The 22741-nt window shown below is 46.6% G+C and overlaps 1 protein-coding gene across 1 annotated transcript in view; it reads left to right on the plus strand.

The window, feature by feature from the left end:
• The window catches only part of LOC137546384 (EF-hand calcium-binding domain-containing protein 6-like), a 147987-nt gene that overhangs the window by 41037 nt on the left and 84209 nt on the right, over nt 1–22741 (plus strand). The window contains exons 3-4 of the mRNA XM_068268771.1: nt 8149–8258; nt 13649–13749. Of these exons, the coding sequence (XP_068124872.1) occupies nt 8149–8258; nt 13649–13749 (211 nt within the window). The remainder of the gene's footprint in view (nt 1–8148; nt 8259–13648; nt 13750–22741) is intronic.

Genomic DNA, 22741 nt, shown 5'->3' on the forward strand with positions numbered 1-22741 from the left:
AATTTGCCCCGTGTGGGCTCCTGATCACTCGGCCAAACCCTCAGATCCCCCTCAGACTCCCTTCCAATCACCACCCCAGTGCATTGATTGCATCTATTTTCCCCTCTAACCACCCCCTGAGACACCCATCAATCACCTCCTGTCACCCCCCTAGCACTCCTATCCATCAGATCAGGCCCAATACAACCTGTCATCTAAAAGGCCACCCTGCTTATGACCGGTTCCACAAAATTCTCCCCCTCATAGACCACCTGTTATCAAAATTTGCAGATGCTTATACCCCTGAACATTCATTTTGAGACATTTGGTTTCCAGACTACTCACGGTTTTGGGCCCGTAAAATGCCAGGGCGGTATAGGAACCCCACAAGTGACCCCATTTTAGAAGAAAAGACACCCCAAGGTATTCTGTTAGGTGTATGACGAGTTCATAGAAGATTTTATTTTTTGTCAAAAGTTAGCGGAAATTGATTTTTATTGGTTTTTTTTCACAAAGTGTCATTTTTCACTAACTTGTGACAAAAAATAAAATTTTCTATGAACTCGCCATACACCTAACGGAATACCTTGGGGTGTCTTCTTTCTAAAATGGGGTCACTTGTGGGGTTCCTATACTGCCCTGGCATTTTAGGGGCCCTAAACCGCGAGGAGTAGTCTAGAAAACAAATGCCTCAAAATGACCTGTGAATAGGACGTTGGGCCCCTTAGCGCACCTAGGCTGCAAAAAAGTGTCGCACATGTGGTACCGCCGTACTCAGGAAAAGTAGTATAATGTGTTTTGGGGTGTATTTTTACACATACCCATGCTGGGTGGGAGAAATTTCTATGTAAATGGACAATTGTGTGTGAAAAAAATCAAACAATTGTCATTTACAGAGATATTTCTCCCACTTAGCATGGGTATGTGTAAAAATACACCCCAAAACACATTATACTACTTCTCCTGAGTACGGCGGTACCACATGTGTGGCACTTTTTTACACCCTAAGTACGCTAAGGGGCCCAAAGTCCAATGAGTACCTTTAGGATTTCACAGGTAATTTTGCGACATTTGGTTTCAATACTACTCCTCACGGTTTATGGCCCCTAAAATGCCAGGGCAGTATAGGAACCCCACAAATGACCCCATTCTAGAAAGAAGACACCCAAAGGGATTCCGTTAGGAGTATGGTGAGTTCATAGAAGATTTTATTTTTTGTCACAAGTTAGCGGAAAATGACACTTTGTGAAAAAAAAACAATTAAAATCAATTTCCGCTAACTTGTGACAAAAAAATAAAAACTTCTATGAACTCACTATACTCCTAACGGAATACCTTGGGGTGTCTTCTTTCTAAAATGGGGTCATTAGTGGGGTTCCTATACTGCCCTGGCATTTTAGGGGCCATAAACCGTGAGGAGTAGTCTTGAAACAAAAATGACCTGTGAAATCCTAAAGGTACTCATTGGACTTTGGGCCCCTTAGCGCAGTTAGGGTGCAAAAAAGTGCCACACATGTGGTATCGCCGTACTCGGGAGAAGTAGTATAATGTGTTTTGGGGTGTATTTTTACACATACCCATGCTGGGTGGAAGAAATACCTCTGTAAATGACAATCTTTTGATTTTTTTACACACAATTGTCCATTTACAGAGTTATTTCTCCCACCCAATATGGGTATGTGTAAAAATACACCCCAAAACACATTGTACTACTTCTCCCGAGTACGGCAATACCACATGTGTGGCACTTTTTTGCACCCTAACTGCGCTAAGGGGCCCAAAGTCCAATGAGTACCTTTAGGATTTCACAGGTCATTTTGAGAAATTTTGTTTCAAGACTACTCCTCACGGTTTAGGGCCCCTAAAATGCCAGGACAGTATAGGAACCCCACAAATGACTCCATTTTAGAAAGAAGACACCCCAAGGTATTCTGTTAGTAGTACGGTGAGTTCATAGAAGATTTTATTTTTTGTCACAAGTTAGCGGAAATTGATTTTTATTGTTTTTTTTCACAAAGTGTCATTTTCCGCTAACTTGTGACAAAAAATAAAATCTTCTATGAACTCACCGTACTACTAACGGAATACCTTGGGGTGTCTTCTTTCTAAAATGGGGTCATTTGTGGGGTTCCTATACTGTCCTGGCATTTTAGGGGCCCTAAACCGTGAGGAGTAGTCTTGAAACGAAATTTCTCAAAATGACCTGTGAAATCCTAAAGGTACTCATTGGACTTTGGGCCCCTTAGCGCAGTTAGGGTGCAAAAAAGTGCCACACATGTGGTATCGCCGTACTCAGGAGAAGTAGTATAATGTGTTTTGGGGTGTATTTGTACACATACCCATGCTGAGTGGGAGAAAGATCTCTGTAAATGGACAATTGTGTGTAAAAAAAATTAAAAAATTGTCATTTACAGAGATATTTCTCCCACCCAGCATCGGTATGTGTAAAAATACACCCCAAAACACATTATACTACTTCTCCTGAGTACGGCAATACCACATGTGTGGCACTTTTTTGCAGCCTAACTGCGCTAAGGGGCCCAAAGTCCAATGAGCACCTTTAGGCTTTACAGGGGTGCTTACAAATTAGCACCCCCCAAAATGCGAGGACAGTAAACACACCCCACAAATGACCCCATTTTGGAAAGTAGACACTTCAAGGTATTCAGAGAGGGGCATGGTGAGTCCGTGGCAGATTTAATTTTTTTTTTGTCGCAAGTTAGAAGAAATGGAAACTTTTTTTTTTTTTGTCACAAAGTGTCATTTTCCGCTTACTTGTGACAAAAAATAATATCTTCTATGAACTCACTATGCCTCTCAGTGAATACTTTGGGATGTCTTCTTTCCAAAATGGGGTCATTTGGGGGGTATTTATACTATCCTGGAATTCTAGCCCCTCATGACACATGTCAGGTGGTCAGAAAAGTCATAGATGCTTGAAAATGGGAAAATTCACTTTTTGCACCATAGTTTGTAAACGCTATAACTTTTACCCAAACCAATAAATATACACTGAATGGGTTTTTTTTTATCAAAAACATGTTTGTCCACATTTTTCGTGCTGCATGTATACAGAAATTTTACTTTATTTGAAAAATGTCAGCACAGAAAGTTAAAAAAATCATTTTTTTGCCAAAATTCATGTCTTTTTTAATGAATATAATAAAAAGTAAAAATCGCAGGAGCAATCAAATAGCACCAAAAGAAAGCTTTATTAGTGACAAGAAAAGGAGCCAAAATTCATTTAGGTGGTAGGTTGTATGAGCGAGCAATAAACCGTGAAAGCTGCAGTGGTCTGAATGGAAAAAAAGTGGCCGGTCCTTAAAGGGACACTTAAGTCAAACAAAAAAAATGAGTTTTACTCACCTAGGGCTTCCAATAGCCCCCTGCAGCTGTCCAGTGCCCTCGGCGTCTCCCTCCTATCCTCCTGGCCCCGCCGGCAGCCACTTCCTGTTTCGGTGACAGGAGCTGACAGGCTGGGGACGCGAGTGATTCTTCGCGTTCCGAGACACATTAGCACCCTCTATGCTGCTATATGGTATATGATATATGCTATAGCAGCATAGATGGCGCTATTGTGGCGAGGAACGCGAAGAATCACTCGCGTCCCCAGCCTGTCAGCTCCTGTCACCGAAACAGGAAGTGGCTGCCGGCGGGGCCAGGAGGATCGGAGGGAGACGGCGAGGGCATCGGACAGCTGCAGGGGGCTATTGGAAGCCCTAGGTGAGTAAAACTCATTTTTTTTGTTTGACTTAAGTGTCCCTTTAAGGGGGGTAAAGCCCACGGTCCTCAAGTGGTTAAAGATCCATTCCACCCTGACGGTCGTTATCGCCGCATGTCGCAAAGTGGTGTTTGACTAATTGCACACCTGTACTCACGTTGAAAGAATCGCTGGTGATTTTTGCTCATCGCTCAAAAAACACCAGCCATCGGAAGAATCGCGGACAAATTTGTGAGGTGGGTACGGGCTTTTACACTGTACATTAATGCTGGGAGGAGATTGGAAATGGTTGGCACATGGAAGAAGCATCGGTTCATACTGTAGGTAGGGATGGACAATGAGATGCAAATCATTAAGGTTTACATGCAGATTTCGTGCCGATTGTATGCAGATGGTAAATGGATCAATCAAAATCATCAAAAAGTGCATTTAATTGGCCCAATTCCAAGCTACATACAATAGCGGGCATGAAAAAAGGGCGTTGTGAAAAAAGGGACTAGCTGGATAACGAAATGGCGCCAGTGGATGACGTTGCAAGCTTCTAAAACGATAACATACTTCAAAAACTTTAATGTTCTAACGTTGTTAACGATATTTATCGCAGCGCCCTTTTTTCTGCTTTTTTTGCTGTGTTAACGATAATTGCATTAGAGTCTATGGTGGCACATTTTTTGTCCACTCTCAGCCGGCGCCCTTTTTTCCTGCTACCATGCAATACAACGGGGAAGAAGCTAAAGAGATATAAAGCGATGTGAATGCAAATTTGTGGCAATGCAACACAACGCTATGACATCCCTTTATCCAGTAGTACATTGCTTACGGTAATTGCATGTTAGTGATTGTGCAGCTAGCAGCAGCAATAGATAGCATGGCCTGGACACGTTATGGGATTTCACCAGGTCCCGGGTCAGGAAGCCCACATATTGGGTTTCACCATGTGCGGTATTTCAGCACAAACCATTATGTGGCAGCTGTGAGGAAATGTTAAGTTTAGAAACTGCTCTAGTGACGGCATGGCATGCCTGCATTCACTGAACATCTAGAGCTGCACAATGCAGCATCCTGCTGAAAATACAGTATATTTAGTCAGGTATGGCAGAAATCTTTAATTTGACAGTGAAAATAGGAAACAAAATCTGATAATGTGTAGCTAACATAGCAAACAATTGGGTATCAGTCAACACAAGATACAGGAAAATCTCCATTATCTGGAACTCAGGCAACCAGAAGTCTCAATTAACCAACATGCGTAGCAACAGGGGATGCAGAGTATGGCTGAATGATTTTAGGGAAAGATTGAATTGCAATTTTTCTGTCAGAAATTGTGATTTTGATTCAATTCAATATTTTCTTCAAATCATCTGTACACATGCTAGATTTTCACGCAAGGCAGCCAGGTATAGTTGCCCCCAGTATAGGTTAGCCAGGTAGGTACCCCCAGTCTAGGTAGCCAGGTATAGTTGCCCCAAGTATAGGTTAGTCAGGGATAGTTGACACCAGTATAGATAGCTAAGTATAGTTGCGCCCAGTATAGGTTAGCTAGGTAGGTGCCCCAGTATAGCCAGCCTATTTGTGCTCCAGTGGCCGCCCCCGGCTTAAGTGTTGTGCGAATTGTGGTTTTCATGGTTCCCCTCCTGCCTGGTGGACCGCAGTGGCTCTCTCCCACACTTGACGGTGGAATGTAACGTTAGGTCGGGGAGAGTGTCACTGTGGTCCACTAGGTAGAAAGGGAACCATGAAAACCACTATGCTGGCGAAATAGGTAACTTATGTATCCCTGCCTCCCTCTCCTGCCTGCTGAGCTGCCAACTCACCCCACCACCACCCCTCTGGCCCAGTGCGGTCGCATCCTCTGCATGCCCTATTGCTATGCCTCTGTGTTTACAGCAGGGGTCAGGAACCTTTTTGGCTGAGAGAGCCATAAACAACACATATTTTAAAATGTAATTCCGTGAGAGCCATACAATATGTTTTCAACTGGGACAGTAGGGCTCATGTCCCTGTTTCCATGGTGATGTGTATATAGTTGATCCTCCGGGCAACAGAAGTGTAAGACATGTCTTCAGCTTCTCTTGGTATTCAGCAACATCTGCAATTTCCCCAAGAGCAAGACAGGAAAAATACCGACTAACAGCTTGTACAATTATCTAGCTAACTTGGGGGTTGATTCACTTTGTTGGACGAGATCCCCACACTTTAGCCCATTCGGCTGCCTGTCAAGGGACAGGAAGCCTATTGGGCCAATCAAAGTGTGGGGATCTCGTCCTACGTTACTGGACCTGACAGGGCCAGGAGTGGGAAAATTGTAGTAGCCTTCAGTTTTGGGGGGATTGTAAGTTATTAGTGCATGCTACAGCAGTAGTGTGCCTACTTTGACAATTTTACTTGCGCTGCCACGCTAAGGGCCTGAGCCCACTAACGTAATTGTGCACAGTTGTGTCTGCTTTTCAGCAACACATCAATGTTACAGATGCTGAAAAGCGGACAAAATCGGACACAACCGCGCACAACTGCATTAGTGGGTTCAGGCCCTAAGCTGCACTTGAGCAGTGTAGCTTAGTGAATCAACCCCTACTGATTTGTCTGTGAGCCAGATGTAGCCATCAAAAGAGCCACATCTGGCTCCCGAGCCGTAGGTTCCCTACCCCTGGTTTACAGTATATATAGAGATAGTCACTTCCATGTTTGAAAGCATTCTGTCTGTGGCGTTCTTCAGGCAGCTAAAAGTCTAGTACCTTCCCTGGAGGTAACAACACATACTATTGCACAACCTGAACACTAATAATAGGTTGTACAAGTCACACCACAGATTGCTCACTTGATAGGTTCAGGTAAGTGATCATGCCTCATTACTAGTTTAACATTACATACACTGCAACGTATAATTAAGAACCCTAAAGGGCTATGGACTGGAAAAGAAATGCCATCTAATAGTGGTTTTAGGTTATGCTGCAATACATATCAGATTCTAGCAGCGTACCAGCATCCTCAAGCACTGTGGAAAGTTAGATGGCAGCTGCAAGTGAATTATAGTGCTTACCAGTTGTAACAGCTGGCTGCTCCACCTCCGACCTCTTGACCCAGAACGCCACAACCATCAGCCCTCTGTCCGCCTCTCACTGCAGCCAATGTCAGTGTTGTTATTGGGAATGGAGAATGCTCGCACCATCTGCTGGGGAAAGACATGAACTGCGACTACATTTTGAAAGGTAAAATGAATCTGTTTCCCACCTAACAGAACTGCATGTAAAGGACTTGAAAATATAGTATTTAAATGTATCTGTTTTACTATTAATGCTTACTTCTTCTATTCACTTATAAATTATTTAGTGTCTGCTCATTGTAAAATCTTTCCTCTCCTTGACTTACATTCTGAAACCTATGACTGGTGGTGACATCTTTAGGGCCCTTTTCCACTAGCAATTGCAATCACAATAGCTAAACGCCAGTGATTGCGATTTTTCATTCATTTAGTTAAGCATTTGGGAGTTTACATACGCAATGCGCTTGCATTGCAAAATCCCTCTCAGAATCGCTCCAGAGAGCATCGAATCGGAGTAGTGGAAAATACCTAATGTGATTCCTATGTTAAAGTAGCAACCCTAGCGATTTAAAAATCGTTAGCGTTTTTTGCGATTTTGCTGAATCGCAGTGCAGTGGAAAAGGGCCCTAAGTTCTGCCAGGTGATCTGTATGGAATGTTCGTTACTGAGAGTTCTATGCACAGAGGGAAATACTGCTTGCTTGGCAGTTGGAAGAAGCCGTTATTTCCCACAATGCAACGAGGTTCACAGACTTGCATGACATTATCTATGGTGTGTAGGTAGCACTGGCATAGCTAAGGAGCTGTGGGCCTCGATGCAAGTCTTACATCGGGCCCCCAAACACTTTATATGTAACAATTAATATGGTGCACCAAAACCTGCCAATGGCAACTACAGAGGTGCAAGAAGGGAATGGGGAGCAGTTTGTTAATGATTACCACTATTCTAAGTATCTATAGAAGTGATTATTATGAGCACAGGAACAATAGAGAGCTAATACTGCAATTGGGAGAGGGCCCTCCGGGGCCCCTATGGCCCAAGGGCCCGATGCGGTCGCAACCTCTGCAACCACTATTGCTATGCCCCTGGTAGGTAGCTTTCAAAACTGTCTATATATTTTGTGTTTCAGTTCAGGTCAACTTCAATGTTATCCTGAAAATTACATGGAGCACTTCTGGGGATGGTTTACTGAAGAAGTGCAGAGCAGTGAGGTGTAGCAAATGTGTGCTCTCCTCATTATCATCTTATTATGTCTATGAATTACAAAGGGTACTCCTCTTTACATAATTGGTTGTCAGGTTCACAATTGCTTCATCTCGGTTCACTTCACTAGATTTGTTATGCTGTTTATGAAACCTCCTAAATATTTCTTTTTAATGGTTATTATTATTATTTCCACCTGCAGGTCAAAGAGCAGACATTGCTAGTCGAGCAGAGAGCAGAGTGAGCACCGCCAGCAGTAGATCTAGTCTGGTATCCAGGCCTGGCACACAACTACGGCTTGAAGTGGATGAGGTACAGATATGCCAAACATTTTCTTGTTTATATATATATATATATATATATATATATATATATATATATATATATATATATATATATATATATAATATTTGCTTGACATTGCAGAAGCTGTTTTGCCTGTGGAAAGTAAAATGTATGCTAGCATTACATGCAACTGTGAACTTAAAGAGAATCTGTATTGTTAAAATCGCACAAAAGTAAACATACCAGTGCGTTAGGGGACATCTCCTATTACCCTCTGTCACAATTTCGCCGCTCCTCGCCGCATTAAAAGTGGTTAAAAACAGTTTTAAAAAGTTTGTTTATAAACAAACAAAATGGCCACCAAAACAGGAAGTAGGTTGATGTACATTATGTCCACACATAGAAAATACATTCATACACAAGCAGGCTGTATACACCCTTCCTTTTGAATCTCAAGAGATCATTTTTGTGTTTCTTTCCCCCTGCAGCTATCTTACACTGAAGTGTCAGGCTGTTTCTTCCTGCAGAGTGCAGACAGCTCTGCCTGTATGTAATTCCTCAGTATGTGAAAGATAAGAGAGAAGAAAGAAGCTGTCCTAATCTAAATAATACACAGGCAGTGTGCAGAGAGGGGCTTGGAGGGGGGAGATGCATCACAGAACCACAACACTGAAGAACTTGGCAGCCTTCCAGACACAGGCTGACAAGTCTGACAAGAGAGAGATAAGTTGATTTATTACAGAGATGGTGATAGTAGAACATGCTGCAGTAAGCCAGAACACATTAGAATAGCTTTTGGAACTTGTAGGATGATAAAAAACAGGATGCAATTTTTGTTACGGAGTCTCTTTAAAGGAGTACTGTAACCTTGAAAAAAAATGAGTTCAACTTACATGGAGTTCAAAGACCAGAGGATCTTTTTGCCCTGGCGCTGGCACAGGACGTCTGCGGGGGGACTGGTAGAAGCACCAGATAAGATGAACTCATTTTTTTTAAGGTTACATTACTCCTTTAAAGAACAACTGAAGTGAGAGGGATATGGAGGCTGCCATATTTATTTCTTATAAAAAAAATTCCATTTGACTGGCAGCCCTGCCGATCTATTTGGCTGCAGTCGTTTCTGAATAACACACCATAAACAAGCATGCAGCTTATCTTGTCAGATCTGACAATAATGTCAGAAACAGCTGATCTGCTGCATGCTTGTTCAGAGTCTATGGATAAAAAGAGGCAGAGGATCAGCAGGGCTGCCAGGCAACTAGTATTGCTTAAAGAAATAAATGTGGCATCCTCCATATCCCTCTTGGTTCAGTTGTCCTTTAAAGAGAGTCTGAAGCGAGAATAAATCTCACTTCAGACCTCATAGATAGTAGGGGCACGGGTGCCCCTGCTAAACCGCCGCTATCCCGCGGCTTAACAGGGGTTCCTTCACCCCCAAATCCCCTCGTTTCAGCGGGGGAGCGCTTCCTGGTTGGGGCAGGGCTAACCGCCGCAGCCCTGCCCCACGCGCGTCTGTCAGCGCGTATCTCCACCTCTCCCCCGCCCCTCTTAGTCTTCCTTCAATGAGAGGGTCGGGGGAGAGGCGGCGATGCGCCGCTGATAGACGCGACTGGAGGCAGGGCTGCAGCCATTAGCCCTGCCTCCAGGAGCGACCAAGTCTGCGACCAAGTGTCGCAGTGGGGGGTTTGGGGGTGAAGGGACCCCCGTTTAGCGGCGCTATAGCGGCGGTTTAGCCTGCTAACTATGAGCTCTGAAGCGAGATTTATTCTCGCTTCAGAGTCTCTTTAACCTCCTTAGCGGTAACCCCGTGTGTGACACGGGGTAAGCCGCCGGAGGGTGCCGCTCAGGCGTACGTTAAAAAGGGGCGCTGGGAAAAAAGGGCGCCGGGTTTTTAACGATAAGCATGGATAACGTTTAAAAATGTATTGTACTGTATTTCGTTTAAAATTAATGTTTTTAAAGTTATAAATCATTAAATAATGTGCATTAAATCGGCAATTGTAAAAACGTTAATCTTTCGTTTAAATACTGAAACGTATAATAACGTTAAAAATTTTTTTACTAAGTAACCCTTCCTGTACCTACCCCTAACCCCTAGACCCCCCTGTTGATGCCTAAACCTAAGACCCCCTCTGTTGGTGCCTAAGTAACCCTCCCTGTACCTACCCCTAACCCCTAGACCCCCCTGTTAGTGCCTAAACCTAAGACCTCCCTGTTGGTGCCTAAACCTAAGACCCCCCTGTTGGTGCCTAAACCTAAGACCCCCCTGTTGGTGCCTAAACCTAAGACCCCCCTGTTGGTGCCTAAACCTAAGACCCCCCTTTTGGTGCCTAAACCTAAGACCCCCTGTTGGTGCCTAAACCTAAGACCCCCCCTGTTGGTGCTTAAACCTAAGACCCCCCTGTTGGTGCCTAAACCTAAGACCCCCCCTGTTGGTTTTTTCGTTTAAAAATAATGTAAAAAAAAATGTACTGTTTTTCGTTTAAAAATAATGTTTGAAAAAAAATCTTGTACTGTTTTTCGTTTAAAAATAATATTTAAAAATGTATAAATCATTAAATAATGTGTAATCATGAGAAGCAGTAATAAAACATTAAGTCTCCGGGCGCCGCTTTTAAAACGTTATTTTTCACCGGCGCCCTTTTTTCCTATCGGGCGCCCATTAAACGATATTTATTATAGGAGTGAATGGCGGCGCCCGATTTGTCCACTAGCCTCAGGCGCCCGAATTTACTGTTTCCGCCGCTCAGGCCCTGCTGGGCCGATTTACATAATTTTTTTTTTGCTGGACGCAGCTAGCACTTTGCTAGCTGCGCCAGCACCCCGATCGCCGCCGCCCGCGCCCAATCGCCGCTATCCGGTGCGGCGTGCCCCCCCCCCCCCAGACCCCATGTGCTGCCTGGCCAATCAGTGCCAGGCAGCGCCGAGGGGTGGATCGGGACTCCCAATGACGTCCCGACATCGCTGACGTCGGTGACGTCATCCCGCCCCGTCGCCATGGCGACGGGGGAAGCCCTCCAGGAAATCCCGTTCTTTGAACGGGATTTCCTGATCGGAGATCGCCGAAGGCGATCGAAGAGGGCGGGGGGATGCCGCTGAGCAGCGACTATCATGTAGCGAGCCCTGGGCTCGCTACATGATTTAAGCAAAAAAAATAAATTAAAAAAAACTGTTGCGCTTCCCCCTGGCGGAATGTTTCATACCGCCAAGGGGGTTAAAGGAAGAAAAATGCTTCTTTGTTATTCAACAGTGGTTTGAAAAAGTTTAGCTTCTCAATCTGCCTGTCTCTGCATACCGTGTATTTTCTTTACACTGATTTTGTTCTTTAAATATTTTTTGCGGCGGGAACACGGCGGATTACTTGTAATGGGAGCACTGAAGCGAACTATAAAGCCGCATCTACACACGTAGATGCGGCCGCGATGCTCCTTATCAATCGAGCCGCTGATGCGGCTCGATTGATAAGATCCAACAGGACGGATCTTGCTTCCGCCGATTCCCTGCTCGCTCCCCGCGAGGGGACAATGGCAGGGAATCGAGCGGAAGATAAGCGGCGCCGGCGGGGACGAGCGGGGAATCGAATGCGGCGCACGTGCGGCGAGCGGGGACGTGGCGGGCACTCGCGGGTATGCGGAAGAGGCGATCCGGCGGCTAATCGAGCCGCCGGATCGCAGCCTCATCTACGCGTGTAGATGAGGCTTAAGGTAAAATAGGCAAAATAGTTCGCTTCAGTGTGAATTTGATTTTGAAATAATAATCAATGCAAGGGATGGTGTGTGGGGGGGGGGGGGGGGGATGTTGCGGGAGCTGCTGATTGTGAAATCCCTTATGCGGCCCAGCTTCATCCTGACTTTGCCTCCTGCGGCCCCCAGGTAAATTGAGTTTGAGACCCTTGCTCTAAATGCTTCCGGTAGGTTCCAATGAGAGTCTGGATTCTGGTGGAAGGTATTTTGGACCATTCCTCTTTGCAAAACATCTCTAGTTCATTCAGATTTGATGGCTTCCGAGTATGGACAGCTTTCTTTAGCTCACACCACAGATTTTCAATTACAGTATATTCAGGTCTGGGGACTGAGATGGCCATTCCAGAACGTTGTACTTGTTTCTCTGCATGAATGCCTTAGTGGATTTTGAGCAGTGTTTAGGGTTGTTGTCTTGTTGAAAGATCCAGCTTAGGCACAGCTTCAGCTTTGTCACTGATTCCTGGACATTGGTCTCCAGAATCTGCTGATACTGAGTAGAATACATGTGTCCCTCAACTTTGACAAGATTCCCAGTCCCTGAACTGGCCACACAGCCCCACAGCATGATGGAACCACCACCATATTTTACTGTAGGTAGCAGGTGTTTTTCTTAGAATGCTGTGTTGTTTTTCCTCCATACATAACGTCCCTTGTTATGCCCAAATAATTCAATTTTAGTTGCATCAGTCTACAGCACCTTATTCCAAAATGAAGCTGGCTTGTCCAAATGTGCCTTAGCATACCTCAAGCAGCTCTGTTTGTGCTGTGGGCGGAGAAAAGGCTTCCTCTGCTTCACTCCCGCATACAGCATCTCTTTGTGTAAAGTGCACTGAATGGTTGAAAGGTGCACAGTGACTCCATCTGCAGCAATATGATGTTGTAGGTCTTTGGTGCTGGACTGTGGGTTGACTCTGACTGTTCTCACCATTTGTCGCTTCTGTTTATCCGAGATTTTTCTTGGTCTGCCACATCGAGCCTTAAGGACCTGAGCCTGTGGTCTTCCATTTCCTCAATACTTCCCTAACTGTGGAGACAGACAGCTAAAATATCTGAGACAGCTTTCTGTATCCTTCCCCTAAATCATAATGGTGAACAATTTTTGTCTTCAAGTCATTTGAGAGTTGTTTTGAGACCCCCATGTTGCTAATTTTCTGAGAAATTAAAAGAGGAGAGAAACTTACAATTGACCCCCTTAAATACTCTATCTCCTACTTGGATTCACCTGTGTATGTAGGTCAGGGGTCACTGAGTTTACCAAGCCAATTTGAGTTCCAATAATTAGTTCTAAATGTTCTAAAGGTTTTGGAATCAATAACATGACAACAGTGCCCAAATTTATGCACCTACCTAATTTTATTGAAACAATTACTGTGCACTTTCTGTAAACCCAATAAACTTCATTTCCCTTCTCAAATGTCACTGTGTGTGTCTCCTATATGATATATTTAACTGATATTTTTTTTTATCATAACAACCAACAATTTATACAGGAAAAACATGACAATTAACAAGGTTGCCCAAACTTTCGCATCCCACTGTACATACACACACAGAAAGATCTTTTCTTAATAAATGCACAGTGCCCTGGATGCCCTTCAGTGATCTTCTGTCCCACTAAATCAGGCCCATTGTCTGGTCATTACAGGTAACATGATTCTTGATTTTGTGTTGCAGTTGGAGCATGTATTGCGGGAGAAGCTAAGGTCTGGGGGGTATTTCACTCTCAGGCAACTGTTTAAGAACAATGATCCAGAGGGCAAGGGTCAGGTGAACAGGTGAGTGGACAAAAGTGTTTCTTAACTCATAAGCAATAAAGTTTTATTTGTTAAGGTACGAGAACAAGCTTCCTTGTGTTATTTAGTTTTGTGATGAAAGCTGCTAATTTGGTGCACCGAAGACATAAAGACAACAATATCATACATTGGGGCACACATCTGTATCCCTTCATTAGTGTACAGTCCTGGCCAAATGTTTTGAGACTGTCAAAAATATTAGTTTTCACAAAGTTTGCTGCTAAACTGCTTTTAGATCTTTGTTTCAGTTGTTAATGTGATGTACTGAAATATAATTATAAGCACTACATGAGATTTATGCAAAGAGTCAGTATTTGCAGTGTTGTCCCTTCTTTTTCAGGACCTCTGCAATTTGACTGGGCATGCTCTCAATCAACTTCTGGGCCAAATCCTGACTGATAGCAACCCATTCTTTCATAATCACTTCTCAGTTTTTTTAGAAGTTGGTTTTTGTTTGTCCACCCGCCTCTTGAGGAATGACCACAAGTTCTCAATGGGATTAAGATCTGGGGAGTTTCCAGGCCATGGACCAAAATTTCAACGTTTTGGTCCCCGAGCCACTTAGTTATCAAGAGTGATAACACGGTGATAACTTATGACACAGTGTTCCATCGTGGTGGAAAATGAATTGTTCTTCACCAAACTGTTGTTGGATTGTTGGAACAAGTTGCTGTTGGAGGGTGTTTTGGTCTTTGGTCTTTATTCATGGCTGCGTTTTTTGGCAAAATTGTGAGTGAGCCCATTGTCAGAGTTGTTAGGCTTAGGGTCAGTTCTGGAAGTTCTTATATGGCTGGAGACTGAAATGGAGAAATCATTTTTTTATATCCAACTTTCTAAAAAAAACTTGTGCAGCACCTATCTAAGCTGATGTCAGTTGTTGTTGTTTTTTTTTTAAATGAGAGTTGAATTTCCCTTTATCCTGGTATGTAAAGATCAAATATCCAGGATTGATACCCAGCTGGTGAGCATTATGGGTAGCCAGTTCTACCAGTAATTAGTCAAACAGAAAGCATAGTGTAGATAACAACAAACAGGGGCCCAAAGGGCTGGATTTACAGCTCATAAGCGCTGGCGCCCTAAACTCCAGCCCTTAACACAGGCTATGCCCCCATTAATATTAAATACAACCACACAAGGTAATGTAGCTATTACCAAAGACAAGTAGAGAATACCAACAATGTGCAGATATTACCAACGACTTGTTGACTTTATATATAGGACAGTATTACCAACAACAAGCAAATAATACAAATCACAAGGACATTATATCAATAAAGATTGTGACAAATCGTTTCTAATCACAGGCAGGTAGTAATAAGTATATTTTAGTGAAAGGAAGGTGGTGGTAGGCAATATGGGTGGGTCGGTACGTTTGCAGATTGAAGGTGGACCAATCAAAATCAACTGCAATGGCATTTGATTGGTCCACTTTCAATATGTTGTTGAAGGAGAGGTCAATGACATTGTGGTGCACCTGTACACAATAGTTTTACACTAACCGCCATTAATCAATGATTGTTTAGCTGGAAAAAAAAAGGAAAAAGCACATGTAGCTTTAGCTGGGGCTATACCACTACTTGGCATGGGGAAAATCAGTGCAAGCAGATACTCACCAGCTCCCGATATCCCAGCGCTGAAATCTATCTCGCACAGGGCGCCCCAGCATCCTCTCATCGGCTTCAGTGTCATCCCTTGGCAACAGCGGCATCATGTGATGACTCCGGTGTTGCCAAGGAGATGATGCTGAAGCCGATGAGAGGATGCTGTCACATTTGGAGCCAGTGAGTATCTTCAATACACCCCGTTTGCACTCTGCAGAGGGAGGTAGGGAGAGAGAAAGGGGGAGACACTTTGGGCGACCACTGTCAGTGAGCCGCCATTAACACAGGCCACCTGTAGGCATAATCTGGCCCTGGGGCTCATTTTAAAAAAAAAATAATGATGGGGGAGGGGTTCTACACTGTGAGAGGGATATGTAGGCTTCCATATTTATTTCCTTTTAACCATTTCAGCCCACGGGGATTATTCCCCTTATGCATCAGAGCAATTCATTATAGCTTTAAAATAATACATGCTACCATAAAACCTATGCAGGGGAGGACTGGGACCTTTTGGCCTGGGGGGACAACACAAACTAGAGGCCCGTTTCACGGCATCCCCAGCCCAAAGCCATATCTTTCTTGTGTGCAAATCTTCAAATTGTGATGAGACACACACACACACACACACACGCACGCACGCACGCACGCACGCACGCACGCACACACACACACACACACACACACACGCTTTTTTTTTAATGAAAATAAGTGCTACTTACCCAGGGCTCGTCCAGCCCCAAGCTCTCAGCATGTCCCTCGCCGCAGCTCTGCAGTCAGCTGTTCGCTGCCGCTGCCTCCCAGCCCCCGGCGATGAAGTCAGGCCGACTGCGCCTGTGCGAGCGGCGCTGTCAATCACTGCCACATGGACCAGAGCGTACTGTGCAGACGCAGAACTACTGCGCCTGCGCAGTACACTCCGGTCCACGTGGCGGTGATTGACAGTGCTGCTCGCACAGGCGCAGTACAGGCTGACATCCAGGTCGGACTGGTGCCATCGCCGGGGACTGGGAGGCAGCGGCAGCGAACAGCTGACTGCAGAGCTGCGGCGAGAGACATGCTGGGAGCGTGGGGCTGGAGGAAGCCCCGGGTAAGTAGCACTTATTTCCTTAAAAATGCCTGATAACTCCTTTAAACAACCCCCCCCCACACACACACACAAACCTACCTACCTGGTGATGCCTAACCCCACTTCTGCCCACCCACCATACAAACTACTTGTCTGACACCTACCCCCCCCCCCCTCCAACTACCTGTTTGACAGTGCCTAACTGCCTGCCTCCCCCCCCCTCCCCTGCCGTCAATCACACCACAAGAAAAAAAAATGTTCCCCCTCAGGCCAGGGTCAGAATGGGGATGATTATCACACAAAAAAAAAACCTCAGAGGGCACTGGCCTGGGCAGAGAATTGAATGTGACAGCAGTAGCAGGCAGGCAGCAAAGTGTGAGTAACTCAGTGACAAGAAGGGAGAAGAAGTACAGAAACAAAATGTATAAAAACCACCTTCTCCTCTGGCAACCTGGACCCGACCTCCTCTATCCTCCTGTCTCCTCAGTCCTACACCTCCTCCTCCTCCACAGCAGCAAGCAGCTATAGGTGGCATCTCCGACTCCCAGCCCCCAGAGTGTCCGACTCCTCCAGCCAGGACAGCCAGCCACTCGTAGCCGCAGCTCCAGGCCCCCAGCCCCCCCAGCACAGAAAGCTGAAGAGTGAGACAGCTCACTCCGATGACACCGAAGGGCACAGCAGCACGTTGCGGGCGGCAATGGCTCCAGGCGGGGGGCGGAGTCAAGCAAGGTCAACCCACCGGGCCGGAGAGGACCTAAGCTATTTGTGTCCTTGTGCCGCTCACATCCACCGCAGGCGCAGCCACGCACAAGGGCACACCACGGCCGGCCGCCTCAGCCCCTTCTCTGATTGGATACTTCAACTTGCCGGGAAATATCGCGCGAGGTTGCGATCCCCACTGCGAACCTGTCACCTGTGGTATGTCTGCGGCCGCTGCGTATAGCAGCGGCCGGCCCTAATTACTTAAGATTCGGGCGGCCCGGGGGGCAATTGCCCCCCGTCCCCCTGGACCAGTCCTCCCCTGAACCTATGTATTTTATTTGCCCTTTGTCTCGGTTATTACACTATTTAAATTTTGCCCCTATCACAATGTATGGCGCCAATATTTTATTTGGAAATAAAGGTGCATTTTTTCAGTTTTGCATCCATCACTATTTACAAGCTTATAATTTAAAACATGTTTGTGATATACCCCCTTCACATGCATATTTAAAAAGTTCAGACCTTTAGGTAACCAATTTTTTTTTAATTGTATTTTTTTTCCATTAAAATCTTTATTTGGGTAATTTTTTGGTGTTGAGAAATAAACAGTTAATTTTTAATGTTATACTGTGTGTAAATTGCCTTGAAAAATGTATGTAGATGTAGTTTTACTATTTGGCCACAAGATGGCCACCTTGAGTTTTTTTTCCTTGTGCTTCTCGTTTCTTAGAAGCACAAGGAGGCAGAAAGACTGCGGCCTCTTATAAGAGACCGTCGGTTTTTCTGCTGTGGACTTAGATCGGTGAACGGGAACCATGTTCCCGTTCACTGATCCCAGGGCTACCGGGGAACCGCACAGGGGCGCGCCCGCAATCGTGCACGGGAGTGCGCCGAAGCGCGGCACCACAACAGAGCAGCCGCCTGGACGTGATGATCACGTCTGGGCGGCTGAAATGGTTAAACAATGCAAGTTGCCTGGCTGGTCCCCTCTAATACTTTTAGTCATTGACCCTGAACAGGCATGCAGATCAGTTGCTCTGATTGAAGTTCGACTACACTTGCCACGTGCTTGTTTCAGGTGAGTGACACTACTCATGCCAGAAAGATCAGCTAAGCGCCAAGCAACTGGTATTGTTTAAAAGAAAAAAAATATGGCTGCCTCCATATCAATGTGAATTGAGAGCAGCTTATTGATTTCAAAAGGTTGTCTTTCTGCTTCTGAATTTGTGTCCAGGAAAATGAAGCGAATCATCCCTAGTGGAAACAGATTGTAACGTCTGCCTACTGTATTATTTATGGCATAGCTACAAATTACTATACAAATACATATACATATATACTCAACATGAGTAAAATGGAAATTGTGATGTTTCCACCATCACTATCTACACCCCTACCAATTGCAACCATAACTGTATACAACACCCCAATAACCTCGACCTCTAAGGTTTGCTGCTGCTTGGGGGTCATACTTGACTCAGAGCTCTCCTTTAAACCTCAAATTGCCTTATTAACCACCACCTGCTATCTCCAGCTCAAAAATATATTCCGTATCCGTCAGTTCCTCACACAAGAGACCACCAAAATGCTTGTACACGCCTTAATCATCTCCCGCCTAGACTACTGCAACACCCTGCTCTGTGGTCTACCAAAAAACAGGCTAGCACCTCTCCAATCCATTCTAAATTCAGCTGCCTGCCTCATTCACCTTTCCACATGCTCCTCTGATGCAGCCCCACTGTGCCATTCTCTCCACTGGTTACCCATTACCCAGAGGATCCAGTTCAAACTCCTGACTCTAACATACAAAGTCCTTCACGAGTTGTTCCCTCCATACATCTCCTCACTAATCTCTAGATATTGTCCCTCCCGCAACCTTCGCTTCTCTCAAGAAATTCTCCTGGCCTCTAAGCTGATCACCTCCTCTCATGCTCGCATTCAGGACTTTACACGAGCATCACCCCTCATCTGGAACTCTCTTCCACAGCCTGTACGTCATGCTCCAAACCAGGACATCTTCAAACGCACTCTTAAAACACACCTTTTCAGACAAGCTTATAACATTGTATAGCCCCTTTTTACTTATCTGCAGTGGTGCTCACCGCCAGGTCGTGATCACGCTTACGCGTGGATTCACGACCATTTTGACGCATTCCGCCTCGGACACGAAAATCCGTGAATAGATTTTCAACCACGAAAATCTACTTCGGCTTCGCGTGAATGCGGACAGAAATCCGCATTCACGCTCGTGAAACCCGGTGCTGAAGTCGTGGTTTGCGGAAATGCGTCAAACTATGTGGAAGTGACACATTGCAGGCCAATCAGAGTGCCCCAGCCAGGCCCTAGCAACCAATCACAGGGGGGGAGCTATGCCCTCCCCTCCTGAATATAAAGCGGCGGCCATGATGGAAAAGCTTTGTCCTTGTTAGACTGTGGTGCTGAGAGGATTATCTCCAGGCCATTGTTGTTTGAGCAAGTGCATTTATTGTGTTAAAAACAAAGCGTTTTTTTTGCTAACACTGCTCTTATACTGTACACAGTTAGCTAGTCAGTGAGTGATTGCTGTAGTTAGTTGTAGTCAGTGTAGTGTAGTGGGAGTGTGGGAGTCTAGTGATTATTTAACTGTGTGTAGTGCTGTGCAGGCAGGTTCAGTGCTGCAGTGTAGTGGGAGTGGGGATTATCTGTGTGTAGAGTGCAGGCAGGCAGGTTAGTGCAGCTGCAGTGTTCACTTGTATATTCCAGTGACAGTTATACACTTGTACTATTTGCAGGCAGCCAGTCACACCGCCGGCGCCGCCACTCTCTGCCAGCGCTGTTCATTCATTCTGTCAGTGACCTTGTGCCGTGCCCAGTGCCAACTGCTCGCTCGCTCGCTGGCATATGAGCATCTCATTACACAGTGTGACATCCTTGTGTGCCCACTGCATCCTTCAGTGACCTAGTTGTATATCCAGTGCCCACTGCTGTGCCCACTGCATCCTTCAGTGACCTTGTACTGTGGCCACTGCATCCTTCAGTGACCTAGTTGTATATCCAGTGGCCACTGCTGTGCCCACTGCATCCTTCAGTGACCTTGTACTGTGGCCACTGCATCCTTCAGTGACCTAGTTGTATATCCAGTGCCCACTGCTGTGCCCACTGCATCCTTCAGTGACCTTGTACTGTCCCCACTGCATCCTTCAGTGACCTTGTACTATATCCAGTGCCCACTGCTGTGCCCACTGCATCCTTCAGTGACCTTGTACTGTGGCCACTGCATCCTTCAGTGACCTTGTACTGTGCCCACTGCATCCTTCAGTGACCTAGTTGTATATCCAGTGCCCACTGCTGTGCCCACTGCATCCTTCAGTGACCTTGTACTGTGGCCACTGCATCCTTCAGTGACCTTGTACTGTGCCCACTGCATCCTTCAGTGACCTAGTTGTATATCCAGTGCCCACTGCTGTGCCCACTGCATCCTTCAGTGACCTTGTACTGTGCCCACTGCATCCTTCAGTGACCTTGTACTGTGCCCACTGCATCCTTCAGTGACCGGCTTGTACTGTGCCCACTGCATCCTTCAGTGACCTAGTTGTATATCCAGTGCCCACTGCTGTGCCCACTGCATCCTTAAGTGACCTTGTACTGTGGCCACTGCATCCTTCAGTGACCTAGTTGTATATCCAGTGCCCACTGCATCCTTCAGTGACCTTGTACTGTGGCCACTGCATCCTTCAGTGACCTTGTACTGTGCCCACTGCATCCTTCAGTGACCTTGTACTGTGCCCACTGCATCCAGTGATTCATTACTAGCAACATGTCTGGCAGGGTTTCGCGGGGTGAGAGGAAAGGGAGTTCAATTGCCTCAGCCACTTCTGGGACTGCTCCACGTCCAGGGAGAGGACGCCCAGCTGTACATGGTCGCGATGCAGCAGAAAAGGGGGCAGCAAAGCCTGGGCCGAGTCAGCGGTCATAGTCCAAATATTTTAAAGTTTCTGGTCCCCGTGTGGTGGTTGAGCAAATGGAACCTGACGTACTCATGGACATCCTCCCAGACCTCTACTGTGAGCACCACTCCAAGCAGTAGCAGCAGCAGCCAACATCCCACGCTTGTTGTGACATCCACCCCAGCACCCACTGGTCAGCAGCCCTCCCAGGATGACAGCGTTCTGTCCCTCAGTCCGGCATCTGGGAACCTGCTGATGCAAGAAGCTCAGGACTTACTGGGGACTGATGTGGCAGAGATTGAGATCGGGCCACAATCACAAGCGTTGTTGAGTTCTGGTGATGAAGAAGAGGGGTCTGTGTCTGGGGATGTAGGGACAGAAGAGGAGGCGGGGGAGTCAGAGGAAGAGCTGGATTATGATGATGCTGCTGATGATGACGACGTTGTGGACCCTAACTATGTGCAGCCTGCTGAGTCCGTGGAAGAATGGTCAGAGCAGGATGACGAGTCACCTCGGCCTAGGCAAGGATATCGCCATATGTCAGGCAGGGGCAGGGGCATCGGCAGCAGTGGGCGTGGAGGAAGTAGACAGGACACTGCTTCAGCCGGCACCACCACCATACAACCCCCGGCAACTACTACCACACTTTGGTCCGCTGCACCCTCTGCTAGTGGGGGCCGCAGTAAATTAAAGTCACCAGTGTGGGATTGCTTTGAGGAATGTACTGATGACAAAAGGTATGCGGTGTGCAGGTTATGCAGCAAAAGATTGAGCCGTGGGAAAAGTCTGAGCAAGATGGGTACCTCATCCCTCCAGGGCCACCTGAGAAGCCGCCACTGCCGCGAGTATGCGGACTTTAAGAGGAAGCAGGCACTGCTGGCAGGGGTTCCTGAGAGCAGAAGGCCCACCAGCGCAGCAGCATCCTCCCTCCCTCAGGGTCGTGAATCCCCCACAGCAGCAGCAGTTGTAGCACGCAAGCGCTCTTCCACCTCGGCTGCTCAGGACACAGACATTGAGGCTGGCAGCCAGTGTTCGTCTCTCTCCTCTGTCTCCCCTGCATCCCAGCGTCGTCAGACCCTGCTGAGCGACACCTTTCAGGGTCTGACCAAGCCTCTGCCTCCAAGCCACAGGCGGATCCGCAAACTAAATGGCTTGCTGGCCCGGGCCATGGCATTACAGCTGCTTCCCTACTCCCTGGTGCAGGAGGGGAGCGCCATGCGGACGCTGCTCCAATTTGGCATCCCCGAGTGGCAAGTCCCCAGTCGCCACTATTTCAGCAGGAGCGCGATCCCAGCACTCCACAAGTTTGCGGTGGAAAACGTGGCCCGTTCCCTGGACTACTCTGTGGGCAAGCGGGTCCACGTGACCATGGACTCGTGGAGTAGCAGATTTGGGACAGGTCGCTACCTGTCCTTTACGGCCCACTGGGTGACACTGATGGAAGGGAGGGAGGACAAGAGCGCATCAACCCAGCTAGTGGTGCCACCACGCGGGATCAGGGGGGATGCAGAAGGGTCCTGTCACGACACTCCCTCAGCACCCGGAAAGCAAGCCCGCCTCGGCAGCAGCAGCGCCAAGCCTCGGCACTGCCAAGCCCTTTTAACATTGGTGACCCTGGGGAAGGAGAGGCTTACGGCCACCAACGTCCTGGCCGCCCTCAGGAAGCAGGAGCGGAGGTG

This window comes from Hyperolius riggenbachi, chromosome 1, assembly GCF_040937935.1.
Source record: "Hyperolius riggenbachi isolate aHypRig1 chromosome 1, aHypRig1.pri, whole genome shotgun sequence".
Classification (NCBI taxonomy): Eukaryota; Metazoa; Chordata; class Amphibia; order Anura; family Hyperoliidae; genus Hyperolius; species Hyperolius riggenbachi.